Here is a 21,558-nt window from a genome sequence, read left to right on the forward strand (position 1 = left end):
GACTCAGTGTTCCTTGTTTCATGGCAGGTTACACTCACGCCATCTTAAATCCTAAACCAAGGTGACAGGACACATGTAACCTTCTGGCTGCCACTTCTCTGTGCTTCTTACTGGGTTTCTTCTACTCCTCTCTGCTTCACTGTGTCCCAGGGTCCGCAGCCTGTTTTGGTACTGCTGGTCCCAGGCTCCTCTTGGTTCACTTGGAGTCCTTCTAAAGAAACACCCCTGCCCAGCACCTCCTCCTTTTTCCTGGCTGCTTTGACCACAGTGTCTCATTTCTCTCCAGCATGGGAGGGCAGCAGGAGTTTCATTCAGTTGACAGTGGGAGATGCATTTACTGTGATGCATGACACCAAACAGGAGCAGGTCTCCAAACAGGAGCTGGCTGCAAATTCATCAACCTCTACAAGAAAGCATTGGGGGGAGAAAATGCCCCAGGTGCAGAGTGAGTCCCAGAGGCCATCCTTGTGCTTCCCAAGGTACCATCACCCTCCTGGCATTGCCCTGGAGGTGGGCAGCTCTGCTGAGCTCAGTCCACTTTGTGGTTCTCCCTCGTCGGGCACCCCGCTGTGAGCAGCCCCAGGTGTGCTACCAGCCCCAGCAGCACGGAGGCGGGATGCTGAAATACCCTGCGCTTAAATAGGATGTTGAGTTTGCTTAAGTATTTGCAGCAATTAAAATGCCGCTGGCTGTTTTCTGCTCCAGCTGTAGCAACCATTGCTGGAGATGGATTACCATGGAGCTGGGGCAAGACGAAGGCTTTTCGGCAGCAGGACTTTCCAGGAGAGGGAGTTGCTCCAAGGAGGAAATCCCATCTCCCTCTCCCTCCCTGTCCCCAAACACTGTGTGACTCTGGTATCTTGCCCTCATCGTAGGAGCAGTTGGCAGTGGGTGCCGGGGAAATTCCTGGCCTTGGGACCGCTGTGCTGGGGTCAGCCAGGCTTCCTGGCAGCGGCATCGCCCCGAGCCGGGCTGAGGACCGGCCCCGAGGGGCTGCCTGGTCTCACTCGTGGTCCTGTGCCACTCTGAGGCAGCCGGGCGGTGGGTCACAGAGTCACCAGCCACAGACTCATAGCAATAGTGGTACAGCCAGAAATTTCACTGGAGTGTTTATGCCTGTGCCTGGGGAATGCAGCCCCTGTACGCACCCCGGGAGCCTCTGTTTTGGCAACAAGGCGGAGGCCGGACGATGGCTCGCCTGTCGAGGCCCTGTACTAATGCTGAGCAGATTTGCTCCCCCTGCTTTGGAGGAGCAGAGCTCCACTGCCCCAAGTCCAGCTGTTCCAAGGATGCCGGGCTTGGGGCCTGTCCCCCGAGCCCCAAAACTTCCTTGGACAGTGCAGCTGGGTCCCTGAGAGCACTGTGCCCAGCTGCGGGGACGTGACCCTGGCTGGGACTGGCTCTGCTCCCGGCGGGTACCGTGCTGCATCCAGCTCTCCGGCAGCCTCATGCCTCTGCTGTGAAGCTGAGAGCTGCAGTGCTCAGCCTCAGGGAGACAGGCAGATGAAGTTTTGGGTTATATCCTCCCTTCAAAACATCTTCTGAATCTGCTCAAAGCCTTTGCACAGCAGGTTCCTGGCCAAGCAGGTGACCTGTAGGCTGCTGCAGGCCTGGAGTGCATTCAGCCCCCCCCAGATGCTGCCTGGACAGTGATGCTCAATCCTACTTAGGCACAAGGACAAGACAGGGGAGCCCAGATCTCTATGGGAGAGGGTGAAAAAGCTTCAGCCAGGCTGTTTTCCCCCAAGAAAGGCAATTTTGTTACAAGGGGATGTTTTATAGGAAGGCATCAAGGGAATTTTCAGTAGAATAACAACCAGCTGAGTCGTTTCAGCTTCCCTGGTTTGTCTCTACATGTTGCTGCTTCTCGACCTCAGCTGGTTTTGAAGTGTTATAATAATATCGTGTTATTATTCCTAACGCTGCTTTGATATTTTGAAGGTGAAGCTTTCCTCACCCAGCTGTTCTGAGGAAGACTTGGGTATTCAAGACTTTTTGTTCTGACTTGGAAACAATTGAAAGTGCTGGAATTTCCCACTTTTGGAAATTCCAGTTCTTTTCTCCTGGGCGCTGAGGGGGGGAAGTGCAAACATAAACTGTTTGGGGGTGTAGCCTCTATGGCATGTGCCTTTCGACTGCTTCTTCAGCAGTTTGAAAGCACAGGAAACCACGTGCAAAGACGGGTGATTGCCATCAAGTGCGATTTGTATCTCTGATTTATAAAAGCATCATCCACACAATGGCACGAACCCTGCCGGGGGTTTTCAGAGGCATGAAGTGAAGCTCTCAGTGAAATCCCTGCGCTGCTGCCAGCCCCAGATGCATTTCCAGCCCCTTTCTCAGCACCGGGGGACCCTGCGCTGCTGCTCAGAGGGTCTTCGGGGTCTCCAGGGCTCCTGCCCGCGTTTGCCTGCAAGAGCAAGGAGACACTGAGACTCCTCAGCACAGGCTCCGTCCCACCCCAACCTGCCCCAATAAATCGACTCTCTTGGCCGCAGGCTCAGCAACAGTAAGGTTTTATTTATGAGATTTAAAATTGTCTTTTCCATCTAGGTAAATTCCTGGGTTAGTGGCATGTTTGGGTATGAATTGTTTTGCACTGAGACAGACGATAATCCCCCAACCCAGACCCCTCTGCTCCCCTCCCCGACACTCCCCCGCTTGCAATGTGGTGCACTGTGGTGCGCTTTCCAGCACGAAGTGACTCATCCTTTGCAGGGAACCGAGCATCCCCTGAAGCCCCCGAAGCTGCAGTGACATCAAGGCGGTGGGTGCATGTGTGCTGGCTCAGACACGAAGAAGGGGCTCCCGCAGCCGCCTAGTCCTCCCCCCCGCACAGGGCCAGCAGAGCCTTGCAATAGTCGCCGGAGGTGTCTTTCTGCAAGAGGGAGACCCACGTCAGAGAGCTGCCTGCTGATGCCTGCCCCGGGGAAGCCCAGTTCAAGGCGCTGGGCACAGGGAAGGCATAGCTCCATGCCCTGGCCACCCCACAGGCATCTGCGCATCAGTGGAAGATGTCAGCACATCCCCTCTACAGCCAGACCTGCCCATACCGGGGCTGGTTGGGGCAGGTTCCCCCTCCCCAGGTGATGCTGAGCCCCTGTACCACTCATGGCACCGCTCGCGGCTCAGCTCCCTGCGGGGCTCATGGCCAGGGGTCAGCCAGACAAGGTGACAAGCTGGGGAGGGATGCCCACGTCCCCTCACCTCGATCATGCGGTGCAGTGATTTGTCGAACAGGTCTATGAACTCGCCCCGGATGTTGAGCAGATCAATCTCGCTCCGGGAAATCATGATCCGAGTGAGGGTCCTCTCATCCGTGCCGGCACCCTGCAAAAGAGGAGCTTGAACAAATGACCCCAGAGGGACTGAGGCCCAGACATCCATCTCCAGCACAGTCCAAGCTGGGGATCAGGTCCAAAGGAGGCCACAAAAATGATCAGAGGGCTGGAACACCTCTCCGGTGAGGACAGGCTGAGAGAGTTGGGGTTATTCAGCCTGGAGAAGAGAAGGCTCTAGGGACCCCTCATAGCAGCCTTCTGGTGCTTAAAGGGGGCTTATAAGAAAGATGGGGACAGACTTTTTAGGAGGGCTTGTTGCGATAGGATAAGGTGGTCGATGCCCCATCCCTGGAAACATTCCAAGTCAGGTTGGACAGGGCTCTGAGCAACCTGATCTAGTTGAAGATGTCCCTGCTCATGGCAGCAGGTTTAGACTAGATGGCCTTTAGAGGTCCCTTCCAACCCATATTATTCTGGCTTGCTGCTGGCAAGACACAAGCTTGCCACATCCCCTACTAACCCCAGAAAGCTGATGTGGTATTGGTTTGAGCTCAGCCCTGCCCTGCTCTGTTGGGGATGGTCGGGGGCCAAATCCCATCGATGCTGTGGGGTTAAATCAGAGACTCCCAAAGGGTGTCTGCCCACCACAGCCCCCTCCTGCAGCCCAGCCCCAGGAGAGCCCGTCTGCACCTTCATGGACTTGTAGAGCTTGTCAGCGAAGAAGGCCGGCTTGTTCTTCACGCTCCGGACTGCAACACACAGAGGAGAGACAAAATGAGCTCCTGGCTCATGACACCCATGGGACACATCGCAGCAAGGAGCTGTGTCACCCATTGGGTCTTCTGCAAACCCTCCTTTGCACAAGGGTGCAAGCTTGGCCCCATAGGACATAAATGCCCCAAGCCCACACCACACTGGGAGTCTCCATGGCCCAAAGGCAGCAGGAATCTGCCCTCACGTTGCCTTGGCAGAGGCAGGTGAAGGGGCTGCGTGCCCTCTGGAGAGCCCGGCCCCAAGGGATGACCCGCCAGGCACTGACCGATGGCCAAGAAGGCGTCCCTCACGTCTCCTGACATCCGCTTCCTGATAGCATGCTCCACGTCGTGGTTGGTCATTTTGATGAACTCCTGAAACACTGGGGGTGGGGGAGAGGAGGGGGTCACCACTGAGCCACTCCATCCCAGCCCTGGGCATCCAGGAGACCCAAGCCTCAACCAGGGAGACTTCTGGACCAGATGGGACCAGAACAGGCTTGGGTGAATTCAACCAGCCACCCCAAATGCCATGTCCTTCCACCACTGGGGAAACAGGGCCACCCCAACCTCCTGCTGCCCAAGAGTCCCATCTAGCACAAATCAAAGCACTTGTGTTGCAGATGAGGGTCCAGCAGTGATGGAAAAACATGGTCCTACCTCTGCGGAGGTGGGGGTAGCTACGAGTGCAGAGGATGCTGAGGAAGCGGGTCTCCAGGGAGTCGCTGGAGTCATTGCTGGAAACATCAGCAAGTTTCTGAAAGAGCAACCAAGAGTGAAGAGGGAGGCAGGGGGATGTGCATAACAGAGAGGGGTAGAGATATTGAACAGCTCCTTCTGTGACAGCCAGACCTGAACATGCTCTTGCAAGGAAGGTGGTCTCTTGTGAACAGGAAAATACCTTTTTTTTTTTTTTTTTGCCAAAAAAGGCATTTTCTATGCATGGATGTGAAGGTGCACAACTCACACATTACATCTGAGAAAAGATGTTTTCCAGTTGTTATGAAAAGAGCTTTACAATGCTCATGGTTAAGACTTTTTCTTGTCCTTTGGGGAGAATGTTTTGAGGGTGACCAATACCGAACGGGAAATTCAGGGCTGCCAAGATTCAGGAGCCACCGTCCACCCTGGGCTGCAGCAGTGCTGCCCACAGCTCAGACGGCTGCGGGGCTCAGCGGGGAGGCTGTACTCATCCCATCCATCAGGCTATTGCAGTAGAAAGTCACCCCTTCCCCAATTCCCACTTCTGGTGAGCCAGGGAAAGCAGCCCTGAGTCCCACACTGCCAGGAGCATGGGTCCTGCATGCAGGCAGTGAGCAGGATTGGTCCCCAACCTTTGCAAGAGCAGAAAGGTGGCTTTCCTTCTCTCCTGCCCTCCCCTCTCCTGGCACAGTGCTGCAGGGAAATGTCCTTATGCAGGTCCCATCTGGCCCCTTGCCACCCATCCTCACGCAAGGACCCAAGAGCCCCGAGCAAGCAAGCAGAGCCTGCGCAGCCAAAGGATTCCCAGCGCATGGGACTGCTCCTCCCAGCCCCATGCATCCGAGGACCCCAATATCCCCTAAAACATGCAGAAGGCTGAGGAGTGAAGGGGCAGGCACTCACCAGGGTCTCAGCAACAACCTGGTGGAGAGAAAGAGAGAGACAGGAAGACAACAGGGTCAGAAGGTGCTGCTCAACCTTTATGATTCCCTGACAAAGCGAGGGAAGTCTAGCAAAAACCCTTAAAATGACCTATCTCCAGCTACCCTGCTTCCTCGCGGGTGGGTCTGATCTTAGTAGCTGTGTCCTTCTCCAGTTTGGCTTCTACACCACTGCGTGGGGTGGAAGGGGGGGGGTGTCTTTGGCCAAGCAAAGTGAGCCCCCCCGCCTCCCCTGGGGCTTGGCTACCAGCCCGTTGCTCCTCGGGGAGCATCCCTGCCTGGCCCCAGGCTGGCTCACAGCAGCCTGCCCGCCCCTGCCAGGCGCAGGCAGCGAGAGGAGGGGAAAGGCAGCTTTGCTGACAAAATACAGCGTGGCACCAGGCCAGCTGCCGCCCGGCTGGCTCGTCCCTGTGTTTGTCACCCCTGGCTCTCTCTTTCTCTGCAGCAGGTCGAGGCGAGCGGCAGCGCATGCGGCGGGATGCAGGCAGCGCAGCGTCCGCTCCCTCTGCCGGCAGCGGCCCCGCTGGGAGAGCTGCGCGTCTGCTGCTGCCGGCATGCCTCGGAGCGGGCGGTGCTGGTGCAGGACAGCCAAGCGAGAGCTCGAGTTGGCTCTGCACCGAACTTCCCAGCCCCTTTCAGAAGAGGTCTGGCCTGAAAGAGCAGGAGGGCAAGGTGCACAGCCTGAGGGTCACAGGTCTCCTGGGACCAGGAGCTGAGCCAGGCAGAAAGAGCAGGAGGGCAAGGTGCACAGCCTGAGGGTCACAGGTCTCCTGGGACCAGGAGCTGAGCCAGGCAATGGGGCCCCTGCACTGCTTCTGGCTGCTCAGCCTTCCTCCTCCAGTCCGGGCTCACCACAGCCCAGTAAAGATGAGGCAATGATTTGGGGGCTGGGGCTGGCACGCTGGCGGGGTGGAAGGCAGCTTAGGCTTTGGGGCTACCCCATTCACAGCACAAAGCGGTGGGTGGCTCCTGCAGACCAGCCTGAAGCTGCCTTTGAAGCTCAGGTGCCACATTTCAGCGTCACTGTGTGATACCGGACCCCAAAGTGGCAGCTCTGCCCAAGAAATGGTGCAGTCCCTGCTTGGGAGCTCCCCGGGGCTGAGCCCCAGTGCTGCTCTCATGGTTTGCAGCTTCTCCACGCGTGGAGCAGCAGAGCCTGAGGGCTGCAGAAATCAGGCCTGGGAGCTTGATTTCTGAGGGTGTCACTTCGCCTGGCATCTCCCCCTGCAGCTTACGGAGACCCTGCCCCAGCAGCACCTGCTTCCCTGAGGATGCCATTTCCAGACCAGGGGATGCAACATCCTCATTTTTATTACGCGCAGCCTGTGACAGCGCTGCCAGTACGGTTCTTACCTTGGCGTCTTCATGCGCCTGCGTGAGGTTCTCTGGTCCTTCATCCCGGTTGCCCTGTGGTTCAACACAAAAATCACGGAGCTGGGGAGAGGACATCTCCTGGGAGAGCCCCAAGCGAGGGGGTGGCAGACAGGGTCCGGCAGCACTGCCCAGCCAGGTTGTGATGTCTTCTCCATTGCCACATCCTCGCAGACACCCCCCGCTGCCCGCAGCCCAACGAGAGAGCTGCCCTTACCAGAGCCAGGGAGACGAGAATTCTCTTGAAATGCCCTGATGTGTCGGAGCTCAGGTCATCTTCCAGGCGCTTGTGGTAGGCTGTGGGGAAGTGGGACAGCTGAGCCCTGCACCCTGCCTGCAGCTCCGCATCCCACCCACCAGTGCCTGTTGTGCCCATGGATCCCATGGACGGTGGTGACCATCCTCCATCCTTCGCATGGCTGAAGCAGACGCTTCCATCTGCTATTTTCAGGCCCAGGGATCAGCCCAGCAGCTCCAATGCCCTGGGCATGAGCACAGCCTCTTGCTCTAGGTGCTCCCAAAGGAAAAGCGTCATTGCAAAAGAGCTCTCGGGAGCAGACATTGGTGGCAGAGCTGGGGGCATGTCACCGTGACATGGAGAGAGCCAGGACCCACACTCTGCTGGGGGTGACCAGCCACAGAGCCATCTATTTAAAACCAGGGAGAGAAGAGGCTGGGGATTTAACCTGGAGCTTGCAGCTGTGTTTCCTGGGGAGAGGGGGCATGGATGGAAGGGAAAGAGAAGTCTGGTCTGGAGGTGTGAGAAAGCACAGGACGGATTTGAGGCCTCCCACCAGCCTCGTCCAAGGATTCTGCTGCTCTTTAATAAGCTGTTGGACCTGGGGAAGAGCTGCTTTTGCTTGGAAGGGCTACTAGACCTTCACAGCACCGAGCCATGGACCCAACCCAGAGATAACAGTTGTACCCCGGGCAGTGGAAGCGGCCTCATACAGCATTAAACGTGGTCCATGCCCAGGACCTGGGTGCTCCCCACATCCTTCCTGTGCCGTACCTTCCTGATATGCCTCATTGATAGCTGCGATCTCCTGGTTGTTTCGCGTGGCCATGATTTCGATGAGGACACTCTCATCTGTGCCGGCCCCCTGGAAGAGAGCAGCGTGGTGGGGTGCTGCTGGTGCCAGCGCTGGATGGGGACATGGCAGCATCTCCTTGCCAGTGCCAGGCAAGGAGAGGCTGCTCTAACCCCAGGGCTACTACGTGCCCAAAATCCATGTCCTGCAAATGGCCCCATGGGGTGGTAAGAACCAACATGAAAGTGTCCGAGAGCGCTGCTAGTGGGGTCCCAACTGGTGTGACTGGTGGATAGTGCTGCACACCACTGGTTTGCCCCCACTCTGGTTCTCCTGTGCCTGCTTGCACCTGGCAGGGCACTGCTCCTGCTGCAATGTGGGGATGCTCTGTAAGGCCACAGGAGGCCTCCTTGGAAGGCTTTGTGTACGAGCTGGCTGGAGCATACTGGGCTGCAGAGAGGCCAAACTGGGCTCCTGGCAGGTCTTGAGTGCAAACCAGGTCTTTGTCCTGGTGCTTTCTGCTCTGCTTCCCTTCCATATAGAGGAGCTTGGGGGTCTGTGAAGCTGGGGTGCACTCACAGCCCCAGGCCACCACCAGTGCAGGGACAAGCACAGTAAAAGCCGCCTTATCCTCACATGCTGAAGCTGATCCCACCAGCGTGGCAGTTACCTCCACCGCCTTCCTCAGCTGCTTGGCGTCGTACTGCGCCGGCGTCAGCATGAGCCCCAGGATCAGCTTTGCCAGGCTGCCCGACAGCTCCGATTTCAGGTCTGCCATCAGGTCCTGCAAGAAGGTTTGGGGGTTCAGTGCCTGCTCCTTTGGCAGGGACAGACCAGCCGAGGCAACACCAGGGAGAAAACAGGGGAGGAGAGCGTAGGGGTGGGAGACATCTCTGGGAAGGCACTTGGGGTGGCTTAACGTGACATTTTGGTGGGGTGACTCTGGGGACATCCTGGCTCTGGAATCCTCTGTGTGGCACTGAGGATGGGACAAGCGAAGAGAAAGGGATGCCCTCCCCTTGGGCTGGTTGTGCACCCCACAATGGGAGGCTGATTGACAACTTGGTCTTCCTTGGGAGAGTCATGTCAGAGCAAATTGGGGTGCCCTGGATGCCCACTGCTCCTGGGGCAGGATTTCTTTCAGCGAGGGGCAGATCCCTGCATGGGAAGGGGCAGGATACAGGCAGAAGGATGGAGCAGGGTGGGAGAGGGGGCCAGCAATACCCTGCCGTAGTGAGCCTTGTAAGCCTTTAGGATCTGCTGCCTCTGAGCGTTGCTCCTCTGCGTCACCACGTCAATGATGGCCCCTTCGTCCGTACCTGCAATGACAGCAGTGATGCTGGAGAGAGCCAAGGAGGCCACCATAGCCACACCATGTCACCCCTAACTGCAGACACATCGCCTCCTATAAATGCCATCGTCCCTCCTATAAACGGGAGATGGGGAAGGAGCTCCCACGGCTTCAAAAGAGGCTCTTTTCCCCCTCCCCAGGGCTTTCAGGCAGTCCTGCGTGGGCGAGGGTGGGTTTTCTGCCCCAGGAGCTGTTGAGGAGCAGAAGGAAGGGGCTGGGCTTGTCGCCCCCGCTTACCCAGGCCCTTCATCGCCTTCCTCAGCACCTGCGCGTCTCCATCATCATTGAAGCTTCCCGTGGGCTGCACGGTTCCTCGCAGCTGTGGAGGCACAAAGGAGTTTGGGTACATCCTTGAGCTGGGTGGGATGGAGGGAGGGATGGATGGAGAGAGGGAGGGAAGGTGCCACCCGGCAAGCCGAGGCCAAAGCAGGTTGTGTGTTAGTGCAAGCACCTGGGGCTCAGTGAGGATGTCCCCACCACTGTCACGCCTTCCATTGAGGGGCAAACCATAGCCAGGCCAGCAGAGAGCGGGGAGAAGACGGCAACAGACAGTCCCTGGAGTCTCGGTGTTTTACCCGCCTCCCCTAGCGCTGGGACACCTCGGCTGGGGCTGGCTGCATCAGCTGAGAGCCAGGAGAGGAGTTGCTGAAAGGGTGCCCGCTCCTGCCCTGTAATTCTATGCTCCTGCATCCTCACAGCTTCCAGCACATCTCCATCTTCCCTGTGCATGTAGGGAATGTGCACTCAGGGTGTCTTCTCTGCACATCCCAAAGCACCCTTTTGTAGGTGTCTCCAGCTACATGCAGTGTCCTGACTCCCCGTGGCGTGGCCGTGCCCTGGCACCGGGATGGGCTGCCCCGGGGGAGCAGGAGTTTCTCCGGCGGGCGCTGGAGCCAGGGCTGCGTGTGATGCATTGCACAGACATGCAGGGCTTGCCGCCCCAAGGGTTAGTGGAGCCCGTGGAGGAGGGTGGCCAGCCCTGCCAGGGTTATGTCCCGCCAACCTCGTGCCCCAAAACCAGAGAATGGTGTCGAGAGAAGCCGCGGAGCGAGAGGCAGAGCAGAGGTGTGGAGCTGGCCGTGCCCCACGGCAGAAAGGAGCAGCCGGGGATCCCAAGCTGGCGGGGAGCAGGGCGGGGGGGTACAGGAGGGGCTGGGGGGTGCTGACCTCTACTTTGGCCACCGCGCTAAGCTCCCACATCCGATAGGCCACCTGCGCCGCCTCGGGGAAGAACTCACCTGCAGCACTGCAATGGGAGGGCAAGGACAGGGGACAGTGAGCCGTGGGGGTCCCGCGCCCCATCCTGCCCCTCCATGAGGGACGGTTTGTACCCGCCGGGTGCCGGTCACGGGGGCAGGCGGGCAGGCGCTGGGTGCTTGCTGTGGGGCTGGGTGGGAATGGGGGGAAGCGGGTGGTAAATCCCAACTGCTCCCACCAGAGCATCCTCCCTCCAGGTGTTTATCTCTGTCCTGTGGGGCTGCTACGTGTCAAAAAGGGACCATGGCATGGTGGTTGGCCATGCAGAGGGCCACAGGACCTCCCCTGTACTGAACCGCTGTCACTGCGAGTGCTGCTGGTCCAGGTGCTCCACCAGGCTCTGACCCAGCAGTTTGTACCCAGCACCAAAGGGATGAAGAGGGACAAAGAGGGGGTGACAGGTGGTCTTACTCATCGTCCCCTCCACACAGCTTCAGCAGGGCCTTCTTGTACTCCCCGGAGGTGTCCTCCTGGAAAGACAGATGGAGAACCATGTAGCAGGGAAGGTCAAGGTAGTGCCAGGGGATGGGCATATGGAGAAGGGTCTCCCTGAGCCTTGTCCTCAGAGAGGACACAGGGTGGCTGGGGAGGGGTCTCAACCCTCCCATGGGTGCTGGCATCACAGGGGAGGCAGCACTAGCTGCTGCTCAGAGGGTGACTGGGCACCCCCAGCACTTACTTTTATCATGTTGTAGAGAGATTTCTCATACTTGGTCCTGAACACCTCCCGGATGTCCAGCATGTCGATCTCGCTGCGGGACACCATGATGCGGATCAGCGTGTTGTCTCTCGTGCCCAGCCCCTGCAACGGAGGAGCACCCGCATCAAGGCTGGGATGGCCAAGCAACCCTGCTCAGCCCATCACATTTGGGACCCTCTATCAGATTTCTACCCAGCCCCAGGTCTGATGGAATAACTACTTTGGAAGGAAGAGCAGAGACCCCAGGTCACATATGTCCTTGTCTTCATGGACCTGCATCACCCTGCCCTCCAGCAGCACCTTGTGGGAGAGGGACACCTCCTCTGGCTGACTCCCCACAATGCTGTGGGGGACCTACTGGAGAAGGGGAGATCCACTCACCTTCATGGCCTTGTAGAGCCTTTCAGCAAAATACTCCGCCGTGCTTCTGACGCACTTCACTGTGGGGAAATTGAGGTGCGCGTGAGGGATGCTGGCACCCAGCTACACCAGTGCCCCCAGCCTCTGAGCACCCCTGCCCCTTGGGCAGCACATTCAGCATCCCCACCCTCCCGAAGGAGCCTCCCTGAGCTCTCTGAAACCAGGTACAGCCACAGCCACAACCCCAACCCCGCTGGCTTTTGTGCTGAGCCCTCCTGCCCCGCCAAGGCCAGTGGCGTGTTTTTGCAGCATCCCCCAACGCAGGGGACAACTTACCCACGGCCAGCATCAGCTTCTCAAAGTCACCAGAGAGCTCTCCCCGGATGCTCCTCTCGATCGGCTTCCCAGAAATCTTCAGGTACTCATCAAAGACTGTGGGACAAGAGCAAGATGATGCCTGGAGAAGCTGCGAAGATACCTTCAAGCCTAACCCTGAGCTCGCAGGAGATGCTCACCCAGGCGGAGGTGCTGCTTGCTTCGCCGGCCAAGGATGTAGATGAACTGGGCCTCATCTGTGCCCCATTTCATCTCTCCGGCTTCCAGCAGGTCCTTGTGGGATGGGGAAGGCAACAGAGCCCAAGTCAGGGTGCTGCTCACATAGGGCTCTGCCCAAGCACGGGTGCCCTTGGTGCCCACCCACCTGTTGCAGGCCTAGGTCTGGATGGTCCCAGTGCCACCAGCCCTGTCCCTGCCCAGATGCCACCCATCCCAGTGACCTGCCAAACCTCACCTTGGCATCCTGCTCCACCAGGTCCTCGCTCACCACATCATCTTCTTCCCTGGTGCCCTGTGGGACAGAGAAGGGCTCAGCCCTGCCAGGCTCAGGTGCCCACCACCTACAGATGGCTGGACAGATGGACATACCTGAAGCAGAACGACGAGCATCTTCTTGAAGTGGCCTGATGTGTCTCCAACAATGTCAGCCTCCAGGTCTCTCTCATAAGCTGATAGAAGAGGGAGAGGTCAGGGCCTGGAGAGTTGGATCCCCTCATGTCTGCCCCTTGTCCTGGCCCAAGGGGACACAGGGCAGCCCCTGCCCTTCCCCAGCACTCACCGTCTTTGTAGGCGGCCACCAGGTCGTGGATCTCCTGGTTTGTGCGGGAGGCGAGGATCTCAATTAGGCACTTCTCATCTGTGCCAATACCCTGTGGGCAGAGACACAGCCCATGAGCAGTGGAGACAGCTGTGGTGTCCTTTGGGGGGCCCTGGAAAGGCTGCCCAACCCTTACCGCAATAGCATCTTTGATCTCCTTGGCGTCGCTATAAGCTGGGGGCCGCATCAGGCTCACGATCAGCCGCTCAAACTTCCCTGTCAGCTCATACTTGAGGTCTGCGATGAGGTCCTGGTGGAGGGGGAGAAAGGGGGTGGGGGACCCTTTGCTCCACAGCATCTCTGAGTGGGTCCAGGGAGCAGTGGGTCCCTGCATGGGCTGGTTGGTGGCAGCTACGGCCACCTATGTCTGCAGTGGGGGCACAGACCAGGGAACATTTCTGCCATTACCTTCCCATAGAGGGACTTGTAGGCTTGGCAGATCTCCACTCGCTGCTTGTTGCTTCTGGAGGTGATAAGGTCGAGGATGGCCTCCTTGTCGCTGCCTGCAGGGAGAGCCGGGAGTCACATTTAGCCCCATGGCTGCATCTCATCCCCCCCATGGCTGGGCTCATCATAGTCATCCTGCCATACCCAAAGCTGCTTCCGACCCAGGGCCGGGAGGAGAAGCAGAGCCAAGCTGGCTCCAGGGAAAGAAGGGGAGCCAGGAGAGGTTCCTGGCACACTGCTAAAGCAGACAGGCAGCTGAGCGGGGAGGTGATGCAGGATGCCCAGCCATGCAAGGGGCAACCGAAGGAATAAGGGACATCAGGGTGGCCCTGGGTTGACAGTCCGGTGGAACATCCGTACCAAATCCCTTCATGGCATTGTACAAGGCCTCCGCATCCTGGCTGGCATCAAAGCCTGGGAAATCCTTCACTGACCCCCTGTAGACCTAGGGGAAAGGAGGCGAGAATGTGAAAGGGGAAGGAACAGCCCCTGGTGGGATGGGGGAAGGAGAAGTTGAAGCTGAGCAGGATTGGGGCGAGATCTACTCCCACTCGGGCTGCCCGAAGGCAAAGCTCAGCGTCAAACATAAACAGTTTCTTCTCAGTTGTTTCCTTTCCTGTTTGCTCTCCCCACTGTGCAAATTGTTTGCGCGCCGGGTCGCTGGAGTACACAGCCTTCCCTCCTATCTCGCTGGCATCGCCCTCTGTTTGCTGCTTGTGCCCCGTGTTTAAGGTGGATACAACCCTCCCTGCCGCGTCAGCAAGAGCTGGTGGTTTGAAGGGAGGTTTCTTGAGCACATTTGGGTTCCCAACTGCATCCAGGGGGGTTCAGCAGGAAAAAGGGAGACCCCACGGGAGGGTTGGACACTCTGAACGCAGGGGAAGGCATGGAAGGACCAGGGCAATCCCCCTGCAATGCAGCCGGGCCGAAGGGAATTATGAGGGGTGGATTGGGAGCAATGAAGGAAATCCTTTTCCTACCGCCTGTTGTGAGCAGGGAAACCCTCTGCATGCTGAGGATGCCCAAGCTCTGCATGGCTTCCAAGCAAGGAGATACATTTACAGGCACAAAATCATTGTGGGCTGCTAAGCAGAAAGCTGAGCTGGGGCTCTCAGCTGTGTCTGCACCCTGGGAAATTCTGAGCATCCTCCCTGGGCTCTGCTTGTACCATGCCCCAGCTGGGTGCGTACACCTCCCAGGGGTGGCTTGCTTAGGATCTGCTGCAGGGCTTGTTTAAAATCCCCGAGAGCTGTACGAATATCCAGGGCTGTTGCCAGTGTGGGCATCTAAATCCAACATGTCCCCAGAGAAGATGGGCATCAGGCAGGCAGCACCAGCGCCAGCATCCCTGACCCAGCAAGTGCCTCCAGGAATGAACCCAAGGGGATGGATGTGGGGCAGCCCTATACCCATCACTCCCCTGGGCCCCATCCCAACGCTGTGGCACAACAGCTTCACTGTGCATCTCACAAAGTGGCCTCTGTACCCCCAATTTCCAGAGAGAAACCAGTTCAGGCTGGGCGCATCCCACAGGCCCTCTCCGGAGGAGCTGCTGGCACTGGTGTCCCACGTGGTGGGCACACGTGGTGGGCAAGAGGAGACGCTGCCCTTCGAGAGAGAGCTGGGCAGGCGCGGGGACAGATCGTATTACAGGTGATTCATCCGGAGAGCTGGATTTAGCCCCGCTTCCCGGCAGCTCCCAGACCCTCCTTGGCTCACTGCAAGCTGCTGCCCACACACATGCCTCGCAGAGCCGTAAATAAGGAGCTGCAGGGCAAAGGAGGTGCCCGGAGGCAGCAGGAGGAGGTGGAAGGTGGCTGGAAGGTGCTGGGGTCGCATGGGTGGTGATGGGGAGACAAGATGTTGGCCCTGGTTAAATGGGGAGGAGGAGCAGGGCTGTGTTCCTGCCTGCTGAGGCACGAGCTGCCTGCCTTGCCACGGTGCTGCCATGGCGGAGGCAAGGGAAACTGAGGCAGGAGCTCAGCGCTGTGCATCGCCCCACGTTCCCTGCGCCCTCATGGGAACGAGCCCCAGGAGGTGCAGAAACATTGCAGCATCACACTTGCTGCGCGCCCCTCACACCCCCACCCCCCTTTCCATCCCCGCTTCAGCTGCCGGGGGGCCCCCCCGCCTCCCCTCCTCCAGCCTCTGAGTCATCCCGGCCTTCCCAGGACCTCCCAGCTAAAAATAAGCCAGGCTGGGGCCGGGAGGGTGGGAGCAAAATTCCCAGCGTGGCTTCGCTCTCTTCCACCACACGGCTGCTCGGGGTCCTGAACCACCGCAGGGGTGATGCTCACCCGCGCTGTGCCTCAGTTTCCCCACCCAGAGGCAACCACCTCTTTGGCTGGGCAGGAAGCTGTGGGTGATTAGGCTTGAGGCAATGATTACTTGATTTCTCGAGAGAATGGAAAGCAGAGCCTGGCCCCGAGCAGCGGAGAAGGGAGGCTCTGGACTTGGGACTCCTCCCCTGCCTGGCACGCCGTACCCTGCAGGCAGCCGGGACCCCGCCAGCCACAGCTGCCCACCGAGGCAGGATTTTCCACCCACGCCGAGATGTTTTCCTGGCTGCGAGGAAGCACCTGCTCACCCAGCTGCTCACCGCACCAGCCCCAGCTCGGGGGGGACACGACAAATCCAGGCTGGCGGGGGAGACGCCAAAGCGGGGCTGCACGCCTTGCAGCAGGCTCAGCCACAGGCGGGATTTCTTTCCAGCAAAAGCCCAAATTCCCAGTGCAACGTCTCTTCTCGTCCCCATCCCACTGCGATCCCAAAAGAGTTTTTTGCTCCTCGCTGTCCCTGATCTCCCAGCTCCCTGTCCCAGCGCCTCCCCCATCTGCATCACATCCAGACAGGGCTGGCTGGAGAGGCAGGAATGTAAACAGGCTCCGGGCAGCATCGCACCCCACACACGTCTCCACCATCGTCCCTACTGCACGATGGAGACGCTACCCCAACTCTGGGGTCTGTCCGGTGGCAGGGACCCCCAGGACCCATCCCTGCAGTGTGAGAGTCACACTTACCTTTCCTTTGGGTGCCATGGCTTCCCAAGCTGGAAATCACCAGCGGGGGAGGGCAAGGAGGAGCTGCGGGAGGGAACAGAAAAGCCAATGTGAGCTTCTGCAGGTTGTGTTAATTTGGGGATGCTTCGCCCCCTCCCTCGGGCGCTGCTGCCAGCCACGGCTGCGGTACCCACGGGATGGCGATGGATGGGTGCTGCTGGGGAGACTCCGGGAGAGGGGCTTCACCAGCCGCCGCCCTGCGGTCACCAGAACTGAGGTCCTTTGGTGTCTGGCACCAAGTTGGGGACCCCACGGGCCCTCGTGCAGCTTCCTGCCAGCGCCGAGAGAAACGCGGGAGGGGAAGAAAGCGCTGAATACGTGGAAATGGGCCGAGCATCCTCTGTGGGGCTGTCCCTCCTCACTGCACCCTGCAATGCTCCCCTGCTCCCCGCAGCCCCCCCCAAACCCTGGCACCATCCCAGCCTCTTCAGCAGCTGCTCGGGACACCCCGTTGCTGCATGGTGCCGGGGCTGGGCAGCCCCCGCAAAGTCCCACCAGCTTTATCTGAGTTTCCGCACACCGAATCAAGGCCACCATCAGTCCCACGCACACAGCAGAGCCCAGGAAACACAGATGGGTTTCCAGGGTGACTCGCAGGTTGTTTTCTAACACCACCACCATTTATAGCTGCAACCCGCTGCGGCGTCGGCTCTCCCCACCCCCCCAGAGAAAGTCCCCAGACAGCGCAGTTTTCTCCGAGAAAGCTGACGGAGGAAGAGAAACAGCTGGAAAATGGAGTGCGGCCACGAATGAACGAACCGCTGAGCGTCAGCTGAGCCCCAGCCATGAGGCACGGCCCTCTCCTCGCCGCCGCCAGCGCTCGTCCTCCCTCCGCGACACGTTGCAGGAAAGCTTAAGGCGCAGTGGGGCCACCCTGGGGGGGATTTCTACCCCCAGCCGAGCTCGGTTTCATGCTATGGAGCAAGTAAGGGACAACAAAAACTAAATCACATGAACTTTGCCGTCTTGGCCTCACATCCCTGCGAGAGCACCCATGGAGGGGGAGACCCAGCCCCGCAGCCCGTCGGTGCAGCTGGGTCACCCCGCTGGGGTGCAGGAAGCCTTCTGCCACCCACAGGCATCCTTGCCGAGGGGAGGAAGTTTTGCAGAAAACCAGAGCTGCCTTCGCCTCCCCTTCCCGTTTCAGCTGGGGAGGCTGCAAGCCTCGTCCGCCCTACCCGGTGGCTCCTGGCTGGGGGGGACCCTCCACATGTCCTGTGCTGCACTGCGGCCAGGTGCTGGGTGGGTGCCAGGGGATCCCAGCCCCTGGCCCACGCAGCCTTTTAATGGCTCTCAGGAGCCCGGCGGTGAAGCTGCATACCCTCCAGGGACAGCCCTGCATGGCAGAGCTCTCCATGCATACGGCAGCCAGGCTGAGACCGCCCAACTCGTCTCAGCAGTGGCGGAGAATCCCCGGCCACACCCAGTCCCCAGCCTGTCCCTGCAGCGCCCCGTCCGCATCCCCCACCGCCACTGACACCCCCACAGAGGCTGGGGAGCAGCCCCAGCTCCTGCCCCGCCAGCAGGCGATGCGGGGAGGATGCTCGGACAAACACACCACATCCATGGGGCAGGTGGAGAAACCTGGAGGCTGCAGAACCCGGGGAACGGGGATGTACCTGTCCCCCCGCCCCCCGAAACGATGGAGAGGTTTGAGTTGAGGCGGGGGGTCCCCTGGACAGAAGGCACCATGAGAAATCCTAAATGATGTGCGCAGCCCGTCCCCTTTGCAGAACAACCCGCCCTTGCCAGAAAGCCTCCGTCCCCCCAGGAGTGTGCACCCCACCAACCTCTCCACGGCCCCACCACGGCTTTGGGCTCGAGGCTTTCACCCCAAAAGCCTGGCAGCTATTTTTGCAGCCCGCTGCCTGGCGGGGCTCTGCCGGCACAGCTGCAAATGGCGAAGGCCATGGCACACCCAGTGCCCCATCACCCCTCGTCCTGCCCGCAGGGGCGGAAAGGGACCTTCGCTGGGTTTAAAAAAAGCAGCATCCGTCCTCCCTGCGGGGCAAAGGAGATCCTCAGAGTCCCCTGCCCCACCCCAGCGCCGAAAAGCCCCCCTGCCCCTATAGGGCTCTGTACCTCTGGGGTGTTGTACGGGGCAAAACTCGATGGGTATTGAACCGGGGCGGGGGGGGGAATCCTCCCCATCCTAGCCCAGACCTCTGCGTGGAGGGATGGGTATTCCCACAGCCACCCCACCACGGACAAAGGCGCATCCCGGCGGGACACACCCATGGTCCCCCGCAGCATCGCCAGCGCCCACCCGAAAAAGCACCCGCCGGCAGTGTAGGCCCAAAAGGCTTTTGTTAAAAAGGAAGGATTTTTCAGAAAAAGAAAAAGAAAAATAAGGACACCCCCCCACCACCACCGCCCCTGCAGCCACCCCTTGGAGGGATCCCCCGCTTGCACGGCTCACCGCCCGGCCACGGCTTTCCTCCCCTCGCACGCCACTGTGGTGGCTTTGCACACCAGCACCGTCCCCTTGCACACCCGCACGGTCCCCCCGCATGCCGGCGCACACTTACGAGCGGCACCGAGGCCTGTCGGGGTGCGCTCGCGGGATCAGCCGGCCACCGGCACGCTCGGTGCGTACTTGTGGCCGTGCGCTCGTCCTTGGCGTGCGGCTCGTCCTCCCGGCGAGACGTCACCGCTCGCGAGCCCTCCAGTCCCCGCCTGCCGTGGCACCGGGGTCAGGGCCACGCTCCCACCCTCGCCGCCACGCCAGACCTCAGCCCCTCATTTTTGGGGGACACGATGCCACTGGCAGAAGCACTCTGCCCCTACCAGGGTGTGTGTGGGGGTGTCACTCGGCAGAAAAGCCCCTCCGGTGTGTGCAGGGGCTGCGTGCCAGCAGCGGTGACGCGGGCGGTGCGAAGCGATAACGGTGACTGCATTTCAGCTGCGGAAATTTCACCCCCTTCCGCCCCCCACCCCTCCCTCACCCCCCGGTTTCCTGGTGAACGCCGGGGTGCAGGGTACACTGCCTCCCGAGCTTGTCCTGCTGCTGGCCACCCCCACCCGCACCAAATCACTCCCTGCCCTGGCTGTGGTTGAGAAATGTCCACCCCAGATTCTCTGCAAAAGCCAAGGGGGGAGGGGGGGGCAGGAGCTTTCCCCCCCCCCAGGAGCTGCTGCAGGGGAAAGGTGCTGACCAGGGCTCTGCAAGGAGCATCCGCGGGGCAGGAGCTGAGCTGGCCCAGGCAGGCGGGGAGAAGCAGCTTGCTGTCCCCCCCAACCTTCTCCCCTAATGCAGACACGGTGGTGAGAAGACCTTGCAGCACAGCCGTGGGTGGAGATGCAGGCTGAGATGCTCCTGGAAGGCTGCACCACTGCCTGCAGCACCCCGAGGCCATTCCTTTCCCTGCCTCGCCCAGGTTAACCCCGCTCCTCTTTACCACCGCTCTTTACCCCAACCAGCAAAGAACCCGCAGCGGGACTGGAGGAGCTGGCACACCACCCCCACCCCCCCAGGCTGTGGACGGTGGTGTCTGTGGTCTGGCTGACATCAGCAGGAACAGATAAAACCAAGGGGCCTCTTGCGATGTTGAAGGCTGCTGGCACGTAACCCTGCAGGCATCCAAGCCCTGGTGGTACCCGCTGGCTGGAGCGCCTCTCCAGCGCTGCCAGGCAGCTGAGCTGCTCAGCCCTGCCTGTCCTGAGAGACGGTGGTCCTGGGCAGCAGGGACCCCAGGTGAGGTGTGACATACCTGATGGCTGGCATGCAGCCATGGGGCTGTGTTTTGTTCCGTTCCCCACACCCCCGAGGAGATTGGAGGCACCCTGGGAGGAGAAGACCCTCATGGTCAGCCAACACAGGCTGCTCCTTCCTTCCCTGTTGTTCCCTTGGGGCAATGTTCTTTCCAGCTGGCGTTGGTGTCTGGAGGTCTTGTTCATGTGAGACTGCGTGGGTGACAAGCACGGCTTTGTTCACCCTGTGCTACAATGCAGACAACAGCCCTCTCTCCTCCCAGTGCCCCTGGCTGTGTCATGGTGTGCTGAGCCCCCCTGCCCCAGACGGGCCAACCCGGCAGCTCACAGGGCACACTGGGGACGTGGGGCTGTCCTGCACAGCCAGAGCAGAGTAGCTTTATAGTTAGAGCACACACCCACGCTTTAGGTACTCAAGATCCTTCCTTGCTTTGTTCCTGCATTGCTGATGTCCTTTTCCTCTGCTCCTTATGAGTTTTCACAGCACCGGAAGGCTGCAGGGTGTGCTGAACTACATCATAGCCTAAACACAACCTAAATAGCTTTTGCCCCCAAATATTGTAAGCTGGCTCAGCCTACATGTGAACTATACTATAATCAAAGTTACATCTTTACTCCAAAATAACAGCTCCCAGTGTCTTCTCAGAGCCCAGACTTGGTCCTCTTCTAAGGTCCTGAACACCAGTCAGATCACACCACAGCTTCCCTCATATCCTTTCCCTGCTAGGAGCAACCCTGCAAAACATCTGTGCAGTGGCCTGAAGGCATTTATATGCCACATTGGCCCTGAGCAGCCTCACCTGGGACCCCCACCCACACAGCTCTGGGCCCCATTTAAGCCCAGCCCTGGACCAACCTGACCCCCTGCTTGTGCTCTGCTGCTTAGTCTCTGTAGGCTCTACCCTGGGGGGGGGAAAACCACATCAGGGTCATTCCTGGTCCCTGTTTCTTTCCCTGTTGAGATGTACCTAGGTCTTGTTGCATCCTTGCAACCACCTCACCAGGGCAGGAGCTGGGGGCTGGATAGGGCAGGTGGCGTTTGGGCTGAGAGCTGCAGCCCCAGCCCTGCTCCCAGGTCGGTGGATGGCTGGTGCTGCTGCCTGCTCTGCTACAGCCTGCACTTGGGTTGATTGGGAACTTTTCCTTCCTCTTAAGGATGTTGTCTCTATCCAATGGGTTTGGGACAAGGTTTAGGCAGCAACTGGGGTCTTGGTGTGCAAGTACTGGGGAAGTGTAGGGAGTCTTGGGGTTTTGCTTCTGGGACCTGGGTCTGTGCTCCTCTGACTTGCTGCTGCAGTCAGTCCTTGGACCCGCTCACCTCCCTCTGCGTTCCCCAGGGACAGCTCAGCCTGGGTGCAGTCACAGCTGTAGGTACATGCATCCCTGCATCCTGACCTGGCCGCGCTTCTGCTCCTCTTTGCCTAGATTTCCTCCAAAACCTG

The 21,558-nt window shown here is 59.5% G+C and overlaps 1 protein-coding gene across 2 annotated transcripts; it reads right to left on the reverse strand.

The window, feature by feature from the left end:
• Window positions 1-2,128: 2,128 nt before the first annotated feature.
• On the reverse strand, window positions 2,129-19,089 carry ANXA6 (annexin A6). Of its 2 annotated transcripts, XM_082489709.1 has the most exons (26): window positions 18,934-19,089; window positions 16,367-16,429; window positions 13,707-13,791; window positions 13,308-13,402; window positions 13,036-13,149; window positions 12,861-12,951; window positions 12,671-12,750; window positions 12,537-12,593; window positions 12,262-12,355; window positions 12,083-12,178; window positions 11,768-11,826; window positions 11,366-11,488; window positions 11,098-11,156; window positions 10,597-10,675; window positions 9,667-9,748; window positions 9,303-9,397; window positions 8,749-8,862; window positions 8,060-8,150; window positions 7,265-7,344; window positions 7,030-7,083; window positions 5,639-5,656; window positions 4,694-4,790; window positions 4,321-4,416; window positions 3,972-4,030; window positions 3,208-3,330; window positions 2,130-2,878 (listed from the first exon to the last, which is right to left on the reverse strand). In XM_082489709.1, exons 2-26 carry the CDS (start codon window positions 16,382-16,384, stop codon window positions 2,819-2,821), a joined length of 2,019 nt encoding a protein of 672 aa, XP_082345835.1. In that variant the 5' UTR covers window positions 16,385-16,429; window positions 18,934-19,089; the 3' UTR covers window positions 2,130-2,818. The 2 variants fall into 2 exon arrangements, with proteins under 2 accessions (XP_082345836.1, XP_082345835.1); XM_082489710.1 differs by lacking the exon at window positions 5,639-5,656 and having other exon boundaries at window positions 2,129-2,878.
• Between the last annotated feature and the right edge of the window lie 2,469 nt (window positions 19,090-21,558).

This window comes from Vanellus vanellus (genome assembly GCF_965231255.1).
Source record: "Vanellus vanellus genome assembly, chromosome: 13".
Lineage (NCBI taxonomy): Eukaryota > Metazoa > Chordata > Aves > Charadriiformes > Charadriidae > Vanellus > Vanellus vanellus.